The sequence below is a fragment of the Accipiter gentilis genome, chromosome 10 (assembly GCF_929443795.1).
Source record: "Accipiter gentilis chromosome 10, bAccGen1.1, whole genome shotgun sequence".
NCBI classification, from domain to species: domain Eukaryota; kingdom Metazoa; phylum Chordata; class Aves; order Accipitriformes; family Accipitridae; genus Astur; species Astur gentilis.
Genome location: NC_064889.1, coordinates 37,547,622 through 37,567,506, shown reverse-complemented (window position 1 = coordinate 37,567,506; position 19,885 = coordinate 37,547,622). Strand labels below are relative to the sequence as shown.

Sequence of the window (19,885 nt, the reverse complement as noted above, 5' to 3'; positions counted from 1 at the left end):
ATAGCTTTTAACTACGTTAATTATTAGAATAGCAATTTACAGCAGGTAACCTAAGTGCATGATACACTGATGCTGTTCACCTCAAAGCAATACTTTTCATTTTATACAGCTAGATATTACATCGAAGCATTTTCATAGTTGCTAACATTAAGATGTTGTCATATGGTATCTCTATAACCATTGTAGGGGACATAATGGTCCCATAGACAAGGATTAAAAATCAACTGTTACTTTTTTCGTACAACTGGAGCTTTCCTTTAAATACATATTTCATTATTGCCAGTAGGTCTCCAGAGAAACTGCTGAAAGAAAATGAAAGGCTGTAAATAGTTAACAGAACACTTTATTTTTTCTTTTAAGTGAGGCTATTAAATAAAGCTACCACATTTTTGTGTCCTCTGTTGATACTTTACATTGTGCCCCCTAGAGTGAGGGTTATGTCAGCATGTTCACTGGGGCTAAAGGAATGTTTACAATATGCTGGAAACTTTGACTGGTTTTGCTCTAAAAGGTTTCAGATGCTCAAACAGAGCACCAAGTGGAGAACAGCTGGCTGTTTTTCCACTGATTCTTAGAGGAGGGGGGGGGGGGGGGGGGGGAAAATCACCACCAAAAAAACACAGCCCTGTTTTAAAGAGTAAAATTATATCCCAACTCTTCAGCCAGTTAACATTACCACTGGTTTTAAATCACAAAGTTTGCTTTTTTCATCATATTGCAACTGTTGCAACAAGACAACACTAAACATTTTAATAAAAGAGAATGATGACTACAATGAACACGAGTATAAACTCTTAACAATGTTCTTTATTGCAACATTTGGAATTAAAGACAATGCCTTCTCATATTTCTTTAATTATTTCCGGCTTTAAATAGTAATAGCTTTTCCATTCCTACAAGAATTTCTCCACACACAAATACTTCATTTTCAAGGAAAAATGGAATTAACTACAGGAAAACAGCTACGCTTAAGCAATTATCCTAAAAATATTAACAACAACAAGCAGTTATTCAGAATCTGGATTCAACTTGGAGGAGCAAGAAAGCAAAAAAGAATAAAAAAATCAGAATAAAAAAAATCAATTTGCGGTTAAAGCTGTCACTCCAGTCATTTATTTATCATTGTATTGACGATTATCACGCAGTTGTATTTTTCTGTGTGCAGTGGCATTTATGACATGCACCACTACAAGAAGTCCATACAATACATTCCATACAATAGTATTCTGAAGGACAAGCTGTTTAAAAATAAAGTTCTCAAAGGGTTTGGTATAATCAAATTGTCAAAATCCACTGTAAATCATAGGTTTTTTAAAAATATAATTTCTGTATATTTTGAAAAGTCCAAATTTAACTTTTTTTTTTTAAATGTTGGGATCCAACAATTATGCAACTGTAAGCCGCAAAACAAAATAAAATTATATTCACTGGTATTTATTCTATCTCCTGCCATCTATCGTCACATTTTTATCTATCCTTCCCTTTATTTGTTTCCCTCTTTATTAGCTCAGAATCATTATGTACATCATTTATTTATCTCAAAGTTACATAGCCTCATTTCTTTTACATTGTCCCTTTTATGATATTACAGAGAAAAGAAAAACTATATAAACACCATGGGAATTTTGCAAGAGATTAGTAATCTCAAAGACTAGAAGGCCCTTACATAAAACTTCTAGTGCTAAAATTTGATGTATTTTTATGTATTCTGAACAAAGCAAAAAGAGCCTTTCAGACCAAACAAATCCAGGCCTTCTCTTTGTATATCAAAGAAAACTATACAGTGGAAAATGAGTCATTACACAGCCACAGCTGTAGGAAAAAGTAGAACAGAGATTCTGCAAAGGACCATCTCACCCTGTTCCCATTTTTGTCTTGTCCCCATTTCACCAACACAGGTGGAACTGTGGAAAACACCAGGCAGAATGCCTGCTGGAGGCTGACAAGCAGTCTCAGAACAAAAAAACCCCAAACCAAACCCAAACAAAAACAACCCCAACAAAACAAAACAAAACAACCAAAAAACCCCACCAAAAAAACCCTCACCAAAAATACTCATGGCAGCATAACAGCAGATCACAAACTCAAATCATTCCCCTGCACCCGAGTCCAAACCAGATGGAAACCCTGTGGAAGTAAAAACGAGAGAAGATGGGGATGTACTGAACCTCTGCATAGCTGCAATCCAGGCGCCCCTTTTGTCAGGGATTCAGGCTGAAGTTGCAGTACAATTATAATTAGATTTCTTCTTGCAGAATGTACTGACACTAGCTTCTGCTTCTGAGTACGTGTGACATCAAAGCCATTCTCCTCAGGCTTTACAAGTATCAGTACTAAGCTTAAAACCTCAGGACAAGCCTGAGAAGAACTCCAGCTCCATTGCTCCATACATCTGGTGACGATGTCAGGTAGGGAACAAATGATTCAGAATAACCAAATGACTGGCAGACCATAGTAAGAGATGACAAGTAGAAGCCCTTTGAATAAGAAATTACTAAGGTTTTAAGAAGAGTAACTGGTAAAAAAAAAAATAAATTGTTATTTCCTTCCCAAAACTGCATTTTTCCAACTTGTTTTAGTAAATACAAGTGCAAATGCATTTCTATCAGATACTTTCTATGAGACAAAACCTTGTAGTAGTAACAACTGTACTATACACAAAAATTGAAATTTCAAATATAAATTAGTATCACTGAACCACACTTGACAGTCTCTAGAAATACCTCAGCATGTGGAGGTATAAAGAACTGACACAGCTATCATATTGGGAATAAGGAAAAGCAATGAAATACGTCTTTGTAAGTCTACAGTGAAGAAACTACACAGCACCATCCCGAAAGAGAAATCAGCTTCTTTTCCTTGATTCCCAGAGAAAACGTGCACATACACAAGTATATATGGGAAAATAAACATAAATGATTTTCATTTCTGTATTTTATTGAACATCTATCTACATGTACCACATTCACACCATGCCTTTGGTTGAAAAGACTTTGAAATGTTTTGGTCTACCATCTAAAACAAATCACGAAATACTGTGAAAACTGTATATGAGTGCTTTACAAACTGCTGTAAAAATACAAATTTTCTAATACATAGAAGCAGCTTTGCTAGTTTCTGGAAAGTTTAGCCCCTCTTTCTTTCCCAGAACAGTTTTAAACAAGTTCAGATGAAGGGTAGAGAAGCAATGGAGAAAAGAGGTGTTGCTAGTTTCTTATGTAAACAAACAATTTTATTAAGTGACTTTCAATAAACCAGCTGCTAAACATTTGCTCTGTATCACCACCACTTGCAAAGTGCTGAGATTTGGCTCCATAGGCAGGTTTTAAAAAAAAAAAAAAAAAAAAAAAGGGGGGGGGGGGGCAAAGATTGAGTGGAAGAATGTTACAAAGCATTTAACTGTAGATAGTGTGCACACATTCTGTGACACTTCAATGTTCAGTCACAATGTCTGCACCTGTAGAGGCAACAGTTCATTTCATTTCTCCTAACATGACTTTTTAAAAATTGTTTCCTTCAATCACACTACAGAACAGAAGAATAAGAACTTGGAAAAGCTATATTTCAGCAGCATAATGAAATACTCATTTGTGTATGAGACACGCAAACCAAAAAGCATTAAATCAGATCCTGTAATTATTTCCAGTATGGGAGAACCATCACAACCATTATCCTGACAAGCCAACAGCAGCAAGGGGATCTGCACTTCCACGCAGGTCACAGATGATAACAGGCTCGGGTCTTATGCATGTTTATAGTTTAGTCCAAAATCTCCACCTCAAGACAGACAAACTTTATGCATCTATGCAGTCATAAAGCTATTATGGACTCCAGAATGAAGTGGCAAAACCCAAACCACATTACAACGGAGGTGCTCTAAATATAAGCTGCATTCACACTCCGGAAAACCTGTAAATCTAACGATTTACTTATACAATCAAATCCTCCCTTCTTTAATATTTCATCTTTAGGATTTTTTTATATATTATTACTAATAATACATTTTACAGTTTACAGTAGGACTCAAACTTAAGCGTCTTTTCCAACCTAAATGATTCTCTGATTCCAGTAACATACAAATTGACTTCAAACTAAATGCTATAAAACAAACGTTTCCTCCTGTACACCTGATATCCCCCTTGATGTAGGTCAAGCTGGCAGTTATACCTCATACAGTGATGGAGTATATAATAATGAACATGCCCATTCTGTTCTTTCTTCGGATCACAGAAGAGATTTTTACCTCTGATCTTAAGCAACAATGTTCTAAGTTTCTCTGTCAGCAAATAAACAAGGCCAGCCTTAAAGTATATGCACTTCTGCTGGCTGCAAATAATGCCTGGCACAGAACTGTAATACTTCCACAGGAAGCCTTTGGGATCATTGCTATGACTACCATGCTAACATTAAATTCTGAATATTTCACTTGTGAACATAATATAAGTTTATCATCTCCAAGGTGCTCATTGAACATGCACTCTCACTGATGGTTCATGAAATTACTACTATAATTATTTCTGAAATTTTCACAATGACTAGGAAGATGGTTGTCTGTCGTTTACAATGCTATTTTGGAACCAAAAGAAACAGTAAAAAAAGGAAAGGTATTATTTTTAAGGAAACAGAACCTTCCAATATGCTTTCAAACAATTCTATAGTCAGAGGCCTGGAGTTCAGCTTCTTTATTTTGAGTGCTAATATCAACAGAGATCAGTATTTAGTGCACCGTCTGTTGAAAAGAGATGTAATTTAATATTTGTGATTGACATGTCAAACTGACTAAGGCATTAAGAGCTCAGAATGTTTGCATCTTTTTATGAAAACAAGTTAGATGCAATTTTCTTTAGTAGTTAAGACAGATATTTACTAAAACCTGCTACTTATAGACACAGCAGAATCTTCATAGAGAATGTGCAGAGCAGGTCCAAACTGAAGGAAGCACAACCACTGAAACATTTTAAACTTGATAAAATTATTGGTACGTGATAAATACTACAGTCTAACCTTATAATTTTTAATTTCCATCATAATGAAAGCACTTTTTCCCCCCTTTTTTCCTTTTTATTTATTTCATTTTTTAGCACAATTATTTATTGTGGAAAAAAGCCATTTGTTAGGTCTTTAGGAAAAGTGCATAAATCCTCCACCTGCAATACAACTGTCGGGAGCATTACTCAAGTGCAGATCAGGTAAGCAATGTTGCTTCAAAGATAATCACTGAAATGGAAGTAAGAGTAAAAACGGTCAAAGAGTCTTTAACATACATGTCCTAGGCTCATTTTTACACCACATCAAGGTCATGCCTATTTCCAGTTCCCTAAATGGCCACAAGTCTCTACGCTTCTACATTTCAATTCTTCAATAAAATGGGAAGTATTTCCCTACAACCTAGTAAATTACAATTATGAAAGAATCGGATAAAATATTAGCAGTGGCAAAATAAATATTTTTAATAAATATGTGTCCAAAGGTCACAAAGCAAGACACAACTGATCAAGTTGAGAGCTACTCGGGATAACAGTGTTGTACAAAGACAGGAAGACCTTTTCTTTCTCTTCCATGTAATTTCTTCAGCAACACGTGGGTACAGATTTTTTTCCTTTTTTTTTTTCCCCTGTTGTATTCATGTCAGTCTGTAGTGTGACAAATTGTAATATAACTATACCTCTTTATTTCCTATTCTTCTACTTAAAATAAGAGAGGTAAGAACTGCAGAGATTTAGCCTGTTTGTAACCCACTCTCATGACACATTTTATGCAAACAAACTAAAGGGATTAGAGAAACAATCTTCCCCCTCAAGTAATTACACAGAAGCTTTTCAAGAACACTTTGTTATTCTATAAATGCAGTTTAAATGACATTCTAGAAAAACCCTTGGAGCACTTCTTATAGTGACTTTTGCTATTAGGCAATACCTATGACATGCATTGCTAAACTCAATATAAAATTTATATCTACAAGTCACCAGCAATAGTCAGGAGTATTAGAGCAGTTCTTTTGGAACAGATTTGTTTTTGACAGATATTTCTACCATAAACTTCAGAAGAAGAAAAAAAACCCTTCCATACTCTATGTAAGCCCCTATTCAGCATTAAAACTCTGGCAACACTATTTTTTTGAAGGGAAGGATACTTTTAGAAATGTGGATTGTACTATTCCACACAACATCTCAAATCACTTTCATTATGCATCTGTGTGGATATGTTTGAAACTGCAATAGCACTGTTTGCTGTCACACTACTGGAAAAATAATAATAATAATAAAAAACCCCACTAAAATGCCTGCTACTTCCCTTTCTATGTGTTTGCAGCTGACTAGCTACTCAAGATATAATCCTGTGGCCATTTCAGAATCAAAGTGCATTCAGATCAAAGTAGTTTATGAGAAATCACTGATGCACCTACTGGGTTCTGAGCTGCAATTCCACAAGGCATCATTTTTATTGAAGATGGTGAACTATATTATCACCCATCTCAAGGAAAATAAGGTTGTTTTCTGAAGGTTTACTGTGTCTGCCTTAGCTTGTAATTACTTAATTTGATTCTGCAAATAGTTGAAGAAATACAGCAAAATAAAGCATCTTCACATAAGACATTAGATCTTATGTATTCATATTAACAGCAAGACATTGTTAAAAGGACTAAATTTTGCAGCAATAAAAAAAAAGCCATAAGGAAGCCATCCATTTCTGACACAAAAATATTACTGCTTGTTACGTATTACTTACGTATATATCATATGTAAGCACATACATGTAAAATCTTAATATTGTCCAGAAACATCAGTACTAAATTAATGGCTTGGTTTCCAGAAAGTCAGCCTTGCAGGATTAGCAGTTCCTCTATACTGGGCATGTGAGTCTGTTCTTAACAGTCCTGTGTACCAACACATCTGTGATCAGAAATGTATCGATGCAAGACTCGGAGGTTTTGCACCAGAGTTGAAACCTGAAACAACCTTCCAGCAGAATATATGCTGGGCTTAGACTAGGGCACTATTTTTCTGAAAATACAATATTTTTAATCTTCAGGAGCATAAATCCACCCTGATGATTCTGCCAACTTCTGTCTCCATCCAGACAAAAACACAGAAGAAAGCTAATCTTTATTTCTATTCAATTACAAAGTAATTACTTATTAGCATTACTAATTCCATTACTAATCTTAAAATTAACCCCAAATCACTGCTATAAAACAACCAAAAGAGTAGTATAGACTCATTATTAGAGTAAGCTATCTCCAAAATTAAAAAATTTTCCATTTTAAATTAGGAGAGAGATGTATCATTTAATATTAGAAATCCCTACATTATTTTCACCACCCTGTATCAAGAAAACAAAATTTTAAAAAGCACAACAGAAACAGAGTGCCATAGGACATGGAAGTGAACCTGGGAAAAGGTGAGTGGAAGCAGCTTATATTAGAAGACTCTTTGAAAACTGGGAACAGGTATTAATCACTTGCTGTAGGGGAAATAGTGCAGACATACTTGTAACCTGGTCATGCAGTCTCCGGGGCTCTGCGATCCCAGAGGCTGACCCATCCTCAGTTTTGCCCAAAGGACCCACTCACCCAAAGTACAAGGGTGGGACTGGCCTCTGCCAACGTCATCTTAATTTGCGGGCCTTGACACATCTACCAGTAAACTGGAGTCTTGAAACTTTTGTCTTTCAAATCCTTACTCTAACCCAAACGTTAAACCTAAGCTTAAGTACAGCTAGGGAATATCTGAAATACATGAGGACCTACTCAGCTATCTGCAAGAGCTTCTCAGTGCAGAGCTGTTAACTAAAAGTAAGTTCAAAACCCACAGCACACAAACCCACTTTACAAATACTCGCCTGAAGTGAAGCACTACCATGTTTGCTCTGCACTGACAGCACCCACATGGCGCATAAATTCTGAGCAGCCAGTGGACTTTACAGTCAGACTTATTTTATTAACGTAAGTGCAATCTGACATTTTATTTGAAAGATATGGAAGATAATTAATGCAACTAAATTATCAATGAATCAGATGTTAAAATACTAAAAGATTAAGTTTAGTTGATAACAATTCCATCTCCCCCAAAATTATAAATAATAGCCAGGGTAAAGAATTTGAAGATTAAAAGCTAGATATTTTTTTTAATGCCTGTAGTGATTTAAGATAGTCTCTATTTATCCCAAATACCTAAGAGATTATAGAAATAAAGGAACACAGACTTCAGCCCTGTGACTTTTATTGAATAGAAGTATCTTCACAAACCCTCTATCAGCCTAGATAAGACACATTGTAACAATTAACTGAGCGGTTTTAGCAAATAACTTCTGGCTTGTTTCAGAATAATCTGTTTTCCCTAGAAATTATTTCAATAACTTTGAATTTAAACTGGAGAAACCCATGGAAATAATATTTTACATAATCAAAAATGGAAGCAGCATAACAAGAGCCTATCTTGTCACATGTGCATCTGCTGTATGTAAACCACTCCTCCGCTCAGAAAACATCAAAACTTGCTGCATTCTGATTAGTTTTTTAAAGTACAAAGTCAGCAAAAAAGCTGTTCCAAGTTACTTAATGAAAAGTGTCTTCTGTTTTCTGCAGATCATTTCTCCAAGCCTTAGTTACATTTGAAAAACCGGTGTTCACACAAAAAATGTGGTATCAAAGAGAAAAAAAAAATCTACATTAAAGTTGTAATTTATGGATATTTAAAAAAAAAAGAAATCTCAAACATCATATACGAAATCAAGTTAAAATATAATTTAAATAAATAATGTTTTTCAAATTTATCCCTTCCTCTAAAATAGTCCAAAGCCACTAGTCTTTAGTTTGGATTATTTGCCTACTATGAATCCATTCTGAATTGAAGCTGGCTTCATTTATTTGACAGGGCAAGACCAGCTGACATCATTAACTTCAATTCTGTTTTATTCCTACCACTTGAAAGTCAACCCATTTGGGTGGCTTGGTTCTTGCTTTACTTTAATTTTTATGGCTGACTAGAACCCTGAAGATGCAGCTTTACAATGGGAAGATAACCCAGACAAATTATAGGAAGGCAGCTAGAGGAGACAAAGCATAAGTTTATTTAATAAATTTGACTAAAACATTGGGGATGGCTCAACGATTATTCCATATTCACTTACTTCAACGTCTCTTCCAGTTTGCGAATTTTCTTCTGAGCATCCCCTCTTTCTTTATCAAGATCATTCCGGATGCCATGAATCTACCATTTGAAGGAAAAAAAATACCGTATTTTAGCTAAAACAAAGTCTGATTTTAAAAAATGTTATTTAAAATTATAAAAACTATTTATTTTGCATAATTCTTTTGCACTGATGTAAATAACCATCTATATATTTTCAAAATTACATAAAATGCAATAAGGATTAACGAGGAGATGAAGTATGAGAATATAGCCAATAGAGCTATTCTTCTCCTCAAAATGAATATTATTCTCTAGAATAAAGAAATATCAGTAATTACATAAAAAGGAACTAGATTTTCTTTGGATAATACAGGAAAGCATCTAGAAATCTGCCTAAAATAATGGTACATATTCTCTATGGTGCAGAGTTCCTACTTACCAAATTGTAAATACCCAAAGTGGACTACTTTTTATCAGTTCTTACAACAATAAAAATACCAAACGTAATGATAGTAAGTAACATTACTTTAGAATAACACATACTCAAACATTAACTAGCTGAGGGTAGATACTCCTAAGAAAAGTAAAACTTTGAGGAAAAGTGGGTTACTCCTACTGAACTCCTGACCCGGTGAAATCAAACCAGAGTGCTTGAATCATCATATAAAACTTCTCATTCTTCCATTTTGCATCCAGACATTAAAAACACCATTTGGAAATGCAGGGGTACAGCATTCTTGTACGAGCGTACAACAAACCCACAAAAAGCACACAGACACCTCTAAAATGATAGAGTATCTTAGCTAACAATTATTATTCCATAGTAAACTGTGACCACATGCTGCTTATAATTACAGTGCTTATATTATCCAGAAGAATAAGTCAACTGTCACCCCAATGGATGCAGCAAGAAATCAATCCTAGCGCAACCTGAAAGCCTCTGCACCCTCGCACAACAGAAAAAAGCTGCCCTCGTCATCCTCCTCTCTCTTCCCCTTCATCTCTTACCTAGATCAGCATTGGTATATGTATTCACTTTGAATGACCTTGCAGTATAAAAATCTTCCTCATTACTAAACATGACCTCAGTACACAGGAGAGGATTATAACCCCGTCTAACATCATGGGGTCCCACACTTCTCTCCATTTTCATCTGCTCGGCCATGCTGCTTATCCCTCTTCCGTTCCCTTTCCCCAAGCAAACTGCGCATTTCCAAGTAGATCTCCTCCATGTAACTGCCATTACACCAGGCAGTATCTATACACACATATTTTAAAAGACATTTGCACACAGACGTGAGACAAACAGATCTCTTGCATAAATAACCTAAAAATACTCACTTACAAAAAACTTTGAGGCCCTTTAATTCTCCCCTAAATATCTGCATTCTTCCCAGTATATTTTAGTTACAATTTAAATTTGAAATACTATTTTCATTCCTATCAGTATTTAATCAACACAGAATGAAAATGGCAACTTTCAAGACCTCACAAAGAACATATCCTAGCAATCTGAGAAATTGCTTCTCTCCCTATAAAGCAATATAGTCACAAAAAAACATTGAACAAAAGCTGACTCCCACTTCCTAAATTCACTAATCAGAAATAGCCATTTTTATGAAGAATTCTTTTCTCTGGTACTTCTGGATCAAGACAGGAAAGTAGCTTCAGAATTTGGCAACCTCCCAGGCATGGTCCATACCATGGGTTTCCATAAGGGTTTTTTGCTGAAGGCAGATAAGTACAAGAGTTTGTTTTGCTTTTAGGATTGCTGAAGTAACAATGTGGTGATGTGAGGTACTCAGCATGTTTTTCTTTACCGGATGGGGAGCACAGGAAATCCTTTATTCACCTACAGTCATTTGCAATGTTACATGCTATTAAGTCACTATGATGAAGAAAAATGTGTTTTAATAAGTGTTTAGCCAGAAGCATAAGAGTATAGACCAATGAAAAAACAAATTTAGAGATTCTCTACTGTAAGCAGTTCCGTGTGCATGTTTACTACATGGAAGTCTGAATACTTAGCTTGTCTGAAAGAGCCTCCAAAACCTATTGTCTGTCCATCGGAGAGTAAAGATAAAGAAGGTATTGCCAAACCTGGTAAAATTATATGTATTTAACAGCTGGCTTGAGAATGGCTCTCAGGAATAATCTGTCACTGTTCTTATGCTTAGCTGAATGTTTGGAAAACAAGCGGTAGATTATTTATAAAAAGCAGGTGTTTCCTTCGCTTGTAAAACCATTTAGCCTAACTGGTTCCTGATTCAGAAGATAAGCACATTTAATCAAACAGTGACATTTAGGGTTACTACCTATTATTTGTTTGATGTTTAAATATCCTAGCAGGCAATAGCCACTGTAGACTAATAAAGATTATTAGATAATGGGTAGGTTCTTAAGTGAACAGATTGCACCAGAGACTTCATGATTCCTTTACTTGAAGGCAAGCCTGTTTTAGTATTTTATGGGCCAATCTACACTATTTTATGGATTTATATCCATACATTGTTCACGTGTATTTTTTCCTCCTCCTTTCTCAAAGATTTGATTTTAAAAACACAGTTATATCAAAATCTATGAATAAGCAAACTGCTGTAAAGTTATCTATTAAAAATAAAGGGCCTACTTTCTTGTTTACTGATACAGAGTTTAAACTTAAGTATCCATGCTTACTGGTGTAGAATGATCGCTGACATGCTCTTAGCCCATGCTAACGATCCTCAAACCTCATTCAAGATTCACACAGGACAGGCACTACTGCATAAAAGTAATACAGAGGCATCCACCTTACTGTCCAGAATCATAAAGTTTAATAGCGTAGATGTGAGGCATTTAATGGCACTTGGACATTACCAGCCACATTTAATCTGTACTTATCTGCAGAGAAAGCGATGTATCGCAATAAATCAATGTCCACTATACTTCAATAGCTAGAAGATATCAAAATTATGCTAATATATTTTTATTTAGACCTGCAATATTATTCCAATCCTATGCTTTTCTAGAGGCCGATGTTCATAAAAACCATGACTTGTCTAAAAAGACAAATACAGGCTAAGATTAGACCAAAACATATCTCGGAATGAAAAAGTATTTGAATTGAAGTCCGCAGAAGGCACGAACTCCAACCAAAAACTCACTGCAATTCATGTTGCAAATGCTGTTACCAAGTGACAAGTAGCTATGATCACAATTCATTATTTTATAAATTTGCCACACTTGGAAATTACACATTTGAGTAGCATTCTTTCAATTAAATAGGGACCCAACGCACCCTCTTACTAAACACTGCATGAGTTGAACATATAAAGTCACTAAAATTGAAGTTTAATTTGAAACCTAGTGATGTTTAAAGTCTAAAAGAGCAGGCAGTATTTGGAAAGTGCTTCAAGATGAAGCGTACGTAGAATCAGAGGTGATATCTCTGTATTTAAATAGCTGTACTTAAAATCTTCCTTGAATTTGTCCAATTGTTTTTCCAACCCATGTGAAATGCTTGGATTCCAAGATTTAAACCTTTAGCTTCTGTATACAACAAAATTTGAAATATGCTAAGATGATATATTTTCCTGAAAACGTTACCTGTTTCTCATATACACGCTCCAAGTGAAGTTTGTCCTGTTGAAGCTTGTATTCTTGATCCTGCAAAGAAAAATATGTGTATTCTAAATAGACAAATCACGTTTTTCTTTCATTTCAAAGCAGTCAGTCAACACACACATTTGCTACTATATAGAGCAGTCCATAAAAATTAAAAATCCATTTTATATCATCATTAAAAAAATCTGACATATAAAAAAAATTCAACCAAAAGCAAAAATATCCACACAAAAAAAAAAAAAAACCAAAACCAGCTATCTCAAAAGTCATGACTCATGTTTTCTAAAGAGGAAAAAAACCAACTTGTTCTCCTGAGCTATTAAAATGCCATTCTGTACCACAACTGTGAAATGAAAGACATAGGAGGAAAAATAGGTGCCAAAACTCAAACCAGGATTGATACATGACACAGATGTGTAACTCATTATCCTGAGATAGAAGGATTAACGTCTATGAGAAAATGGAATATTGAACTGAACTGTTAAAAAGCAAGAAAAATAAAAACATTTTTTCAAATCACTTAAAAACGTTTGCAGTTTAGGAGAAGAAAAAGATACTCTGAGTTCTTCAACATGCTTCTCTATAGTCCACTGATACATGTTTATACTGTTTTATCATGTGAATTACAACAGTGAAAAAGTTCCTGTGAAAATTATGCTCTTACCCATAAAGTGATCTCTTTTAGTCATACTTTCTAAATCAACCTTTAAGCATAAGGTGACACTATATATTTCTATGAATAAAATACATACAAAGATGCATGTTATATATGAGTGCTTTTTAGTATGGCTATCTAAACATTCAAATCACTGGAAAAAGTAAAAAAAAAAAAAAAAGAAGTAAGAAATTCAGGGCTCACCCTCTGCTGTTGCTGTCTTTGATGTTCTGAATCTTGTAACTGTTGTTTTAATAGAGCCACGCTATGCTGTAATTCTTCAATCACATCAGATGCCTGTAGGGATTTAACAGAAAAAGGAACTTTTGTGTTGCATTCCTCATTAGCTTTACAGATACATCTTTTGCGTTTTTAAATTTATTTCTCAAAGGTGCCTGGAAATCAGAAAAATTATCATCTTGGGAAAAAAACCACCTGTATGAGTTTACAACTCCAGATACATCACTTCTGTGTCTGGTTAACTTAGAAATGTAAACAAAACCACAAAAAAATAACTACTAATAAAAAAATCCTTGGCACTAAGAATCAAAAGAAAAATACCTTGTAAATTAAACTTAGTATCACTAAAGCTCCTAGAATTCCAGTAAATAAATGCAAAAGACCCCATTTGTCCTATGGCTCTAAGGATTAGCAGATGGTATTCAAAACATGAGCCTTTTCTACAATTATTTAACTTGAAAGTTATGTTAAATATATTCTATAAATCTACCTATGCATATTGGTAGATATCAACCTGATAGATGTTTCTACAGAAACAAACCAGAATTATTACATTTTGGGTGGAATGCACACTTGCAGAATTTAAAAATAATTTCTTAAACACATAAATTTTTAACATAATGTTCCATATTAAGGGGCCTGCAAGACAGTTTATTTCTAGAAAAAATATCTTCCCTCATTGAAGAGGCCTTACGAAAACATTAAGTCTTTAAGTGTGCTAAAGTCCTCTGGTATTCAGAAATTTTACAGACACACAAACAAAATCAGCATATGAATTGTACCTTATCTGAATCAACTATGGAAATACACACCAGAATTTATCAGTCAACTTCAGATGATTCTTCAGTCAAATTTGGGAATGAAAAATTAAATCACAATTTTTGGGTTTTTTTACACTTATGCACATGAGTAATTTGGGGAACTGAACAGTTTCTTGGATTTATTCATAAGCATTTCATTTATATTGAGGAGACCACTTAAAAAATAAACAACATTTTAATGCCTATTATAGGTGGAAGCATACCTTAGCTGCAGAGAGAGCATGTTCCTGCTTTATAAAATTTATATCAACATCATATTTACTTTGTAGTTGCTGAATGTTCTCCTCATATTCCTGTATAATACGGTCCTTGTCCTTCTGAAGTGAGCTATGCCTACAAGTAGGAAGCAAACAGAATATGGAAATTACTTTCATATTTTGGCATCTTACCTGCTCAGTATCAATTCTACAGAGTATGCAAGTCTGCCTGTACCACGTGCTCATTGTAACAGAATGAAATGCTCATGAATAGTGGAAAGATAACATGCTCCTTACGATGGTCATTTGGGTCAGTTTCAAAATGAGTTTTACACCAACACATTTTTGTGACAATTTTCTAATGCCAATTGCCATTCATTGAGTTCTTGAAATAAAATTAATAAATGTTTGCTTTCGGAAATTCCATATTCTTCAATGTTAAAACCAGCAACTGCTATTTAATTACCTTGCTTTCACTTCCTGAAGTTCAGAGCATACTGCCTGGTAACGTTGTTCTGCATCAGTCTTTTCTTGAGATAATTTTTGACGCTGTAAATTACTATTTTCAGCTTCAACAGTCAACTGCTGGACACGAGCCTCCAGTTTTTTGACCGTCTGGTTCTAAAAGAATAAGTCATTGTTGAGAAAACACCAGAATAAATTAGGGTATACCCCTGTTGTTACTCAGTAGCCTAGAGCAACAAGGTTCTTTGGTGGTCCAGAGACACAGGAGTCACAATAGCAAAGCTGTCATCAATCATGACAGTAAATTCTATGTTGTATATATATAAAAAAAAAAAAATAATAATCTTCAAAATATGGATGTCTATTCCCCCCGCCCAAAGTAACATGTCTTCTCCCGTAAGCAAAACAATATGTGCAACTGATTACTAAACTACAAATCTTTTAAAATGAGAGAGATGACAGATATTACTATAGAAAACTATAATGGATGTTAATACACGGAAAGCATTTTTAGATCTTCCATTAACCAAAAAGTGTGTTACTAGCAATATGTACAACTTACATGTGGGAAAAGAGTATTTGAGTAAAAAAAAAAATATATATATGTGTGTGTATGTATGTATACCTATATATAAAGATTTTACTGAACATTATGGTGATGAGCAGCTATAAGTCAGCTAGAAGACATATTAAACTGTATAGCATCAAGTGAAATCTGTAGCTCATTCATGCTAAAATAGTGTTCCGAATACTTTTACAACCATCATATGTTTACAGACATAAAATATACATATATATAAACTTTTTCAACTAAAACAAGGAGCAATGCATTTAGGTTTCTAAAGAATTATAGACTTTAAATAACTGCCTTTTCTGTGCGCACTTTGGCAAAACCATATCCAAGGATGTAAACAATAAGATACAGTAATATCTGCTACGGATTTGGAGCATATAAGAACGTTAGAATACAAATGCTACATTAACAGTGTGAATGCTATCTAGTTGTATTTCAAATCAATTAAAAACTACTAACTAAATAATTCACTAATCTTCTTGTAAGGTAAGTATATCATCTCCATTTTGTTAATGGAAAATGGAGGCACACGGAGAAGGAAAGTGTTGTGCACAGAAATACAGCAAATCCATATCAAGACAGAGAGTGCATTCTTCTGGTATACCTTTCCCTAATCCACTTCTCCAAATCATTTAACTACAGTGATGTCTGTTCAATAAATTAATTACAAACATCTATCAAAAGTTGTATCTTTTTCCCAGAACTTCATCTCCTAATATAAACAAATTTAAAAGTGAGCAGAGTGGGAAAAGGCAGGTAGCACGAGACTACTCTACTAATTCCCACTCTTCCCTAAAGTTATGTTGATGTGCACGGAAATAAGAGAACTCCTCAGGAGGCTGGAGCAAAAAAAATAAGACACAGCTGTCTTTCCAGGATGTACATATCATCGTTATTTTTATATTAACAAAGGTCCAAAGATGAGGGAAGTGGAACAGTATTTTCACCCTCTGTTGAAGTAAAATTAAAACTGAAACGTCTGTCATCTCAAGTCAGTGCCCCAACTGTCACAGAATCATTAAATGAGCCTGAACAAATGCAAGAACATCCCATAGCCAGAATGCTCACCTGAACTTTGTCAGCTGGCTTAAGATATTTCACAAACAGAGTACAGCAAATTTTTCCATCAATGCAAAGCCAGCTGCACAGTATGGGTTGTTTGGGTTTGGGGTTGGTTTTTTTTATTGTTAGGGTTTCTTTTAGGGGGGGTATTGTTTGGGGGTTTTTTGTTTGTTTTTTTTTTGAAGACAACAACAACAACAAAGAAAAAAGAAAAAAAAAAACAAAGAAAAAAAGACATATCACCAAATATCATAACTCCTCCCTGGCCCGCCACCCCTCAAGGAAGTTAATACTTGTTCAGTGCACAAAACCCCACTTATCAGGTCTATGGTATTAGTTAAACTGTTCAGCCAATTTCACTTGCTAGCAGCAATGGCATTCTTGACAATGTGAAACTCTGAACAAGGAAACTCTGAAATACCAACCCAAAAAAAAAAAAAAGAATCAGGAGAGAGAAAGAAAGAGAGAAAAAAAAGAAAACTAATTTCCAGTGACAGTCTAGTCTTTCATCTTAAGCCCTGCCTTGAACTCTACCTTGTTTAATTATTAAATCAGAAGCTGCTCAGCAAGATCTGTCTAGTTTTGATGGTTCTTAAATTCAATCTCGCTGACAGACTGTGTCCATTTTTCTCTGTATTTACTGTTACCTATGACATGATCTGAATGCTAATTTTTAAATTCAACATTCATTAAGAAAGGAATAAATTTTGCTTGACATTGTCTTTTCACTCATTGAATTTTCTTCATACTTCATCCTGATAAAAAGTAGAGTATGCTTTCTTGAGGATATTTGTTAATTTTTTTGCTTTTTCATCATTTACACGGCAGACACAAAATTCAGATTACACCTGCTTACATGTTTCTAATTATTGTAGGAAAGAAAGGCATACATTAGAATAATACAACAGTTATTTTAAATATCTTTTTTTATTTAATCTTTAATCCAAGAGAAGCATTTGATCATTTGAAGAAGAGGTGGGTAAGTAAGAAGTCACATGTAGCCATGAAAATAGATGTACTATATAAATCCTTTTTTATAGTCTACAAACCTATAGAGACAAAAGTTCTGCTAACTCAAATCAAATACAGTGAGAAATGCTAGAAACAGTCCTTCAATACAAATACATATCTGTGTAATATTCATTGAAGGGCTGTACTTTGATGAATTTTATCCAGGGGCAAAAATCCAGGGTTGGACTGGCTGTCAGGATACTGTTCTCTTCCAAGGTAGAGCAACTGCATTGCACTACCAAAAATATTTCTCAGCCTAACAGTATTTATGTACACTTTTGCACAAATGCATGACATTTGAATACTGCAAGAGACACTTGCTGTCATGACATATTTACAAAAAACTTACAGTTGACTTTATCTGTTCCAAATAATCTTCCTCCATTTTGCTAAGACGAGCATTGGTGTCCTCCAGCAGTTCCTGCATATCTTCTGTGTGCTTCTTTCGAATGTTAAACTTCTCCTTCTCCATCTCAGCCACAGCATTGTGAAGCTGCATCACAAAAATATTACCAAATGAGTGGCATATAAAACTAGCATTTGTAAGTATTATATTATTATAGTACATAAATAGAATAACTAACAAGTGCAGGCAACATTTCTGTCCTTTGTAACAAAACTAGATCATTCGCTCACTGATTAGGTGTACTATGACTCTATAAAGTGGTAACTTAGAAGTCATTTAAAAATGTATAGTGGACATAACTTATCTACGCAGAATACTAAAACACATACCTATTTTTGCCATTCTCTGCTATTCTATTTGTTTACATATTTAAACTGACTGACTGTTGCACAAAATTAATTTCTATTACAGAAACACTAATACTCTCTCCAGATACTTACACTGCCAGTTTATCTGCCTGTCACTTTGTAAGAAGTTGGACAGTCTTGACTATCTACTTGTCTAATGAAAGGCTTATTTGTGTCATTACTAACTCTTGATTTATATTCTGAACACAAGTGGCCTCCCTTTCTAGTTAAACAGCCTCGAATATAAATTTTCTGTCTGTACAATAGTAACGAATAATGTCATGTCAAATTACCATACAAAACTTCTGTGGTGTATTGGTTGTATAACAGCTATTATGTATTTCTCAAGTTTCTAACAAATCCATTTCGCAGCTGAAGGAGAAAGCTGCCATATAAAAAAAATGAAAGCATCACTCTAAACACACTGCTAAAAATCAGGTTAATTTGCACAAGTATGGGTTTTTTTCTCTCCAACATATAGACTAGCAAAATCATGGAGGTGTCTGTGAATCCGGACCATTATTTAACAGACTTCAACAGTGTGCAGTAGCTTAACAAAATTTTTCATCCAAAAGGAAAGAATGCTAATAAATTATAAGTATCACGTACATACTGTCATGTTCAGAAGATTTGCTGAATTTGAGAGCCTTTAAAAAATAATCTGGGAAAATAAATAAATAAATATTTAATCTCCAGGTGCGTTAAGATATAAATAAAACCCAAAATTCTGGGAGTCTCTACCTCCTGTACAACTGACTGTAGTAATATTTGCATGATTGTCAGCAACATCTATTCAAATAACCTGCATCTATTCAAAGGAAAAAATACACAGAAGTAGTAGCATATAAAGTATAAAAATACTGCACTGTTAACTTTTACTATATTTCTATCATACTTCCCACTAACCACAGTTTTCCATAAGATACATGCTCCAATTTCAATTCTGTAATTTCATTAAGTTAAAATTAATATTAGCATTTTAATTTGCCTTCTTGTTTGCACACTGGCATCACTGTTGACAGTTACATCTGTAGGAACAGCACTTGCTAGGTAACTGCAAAAAGTGGGATGACCTCGGGCTGAAAATAATGCTTCTCAAAAATAAAACAAAGAACCCCCACCTAACAGTGAAGCCTCAAGGTCTTAAGCACAAAGGAGAAGATTTATGATTTATCTCTTACAAGACAAGAATTAAAACCAATACCACTTCCAGATGCAGGGCTGCAAAAAAATTTAATTTAATGGCATACTTCATCTATGAAGGGAGGTGGGTTTGCCCTTTTTGTGACCCTCCCTATCCTGAGAGGAGTAAGCAAGACAAATACTGACAATAATCTGGACAAAGGTGAAGCTGTCTTTCAATAAACATG

At 34.5% G+C, this 19,885-nt stretch overlaps 1 protein-coding gene across 1 annotated transcript in view; it reads right to left on the bottom strand.

The window, feature by feature from the left end:
- Positions 1–19,885, bottom strand: part of CEP112 (centrosomal protein 112) — a 175,211-nt gene that overhangs the window by 115,666 nt on the left and 39,660 nt on the right. Inside the window, exons 12-17 of the mRNA XM_049812666.1 lie at positions 18,112–18,255; positions 15,117–15,271; positions 14,657–14,786; positions 13,597–13,689; positions 12,720–12,779; positions 9,133–9,212 (exon numbers count right to left, since the gene is read on the bottom strand). Coding sequence (XP_049668623.1) covers positions 9,133–9,212; positions 12,720–12,779; positions 13,597–13,689; positions 14,657–14,786; positions 15,117–15,271; positions 18,112–18,255 — 662 coding nt within the window. The remainder of the gene's footprint in view (positions 1–9,132; positions 9,213–12,719; positions 12,780–13,596; positions 13,690–14,656; positions 14,787–15,116; positions 15,272–18,111; positions 18,256–19,885) is intronic.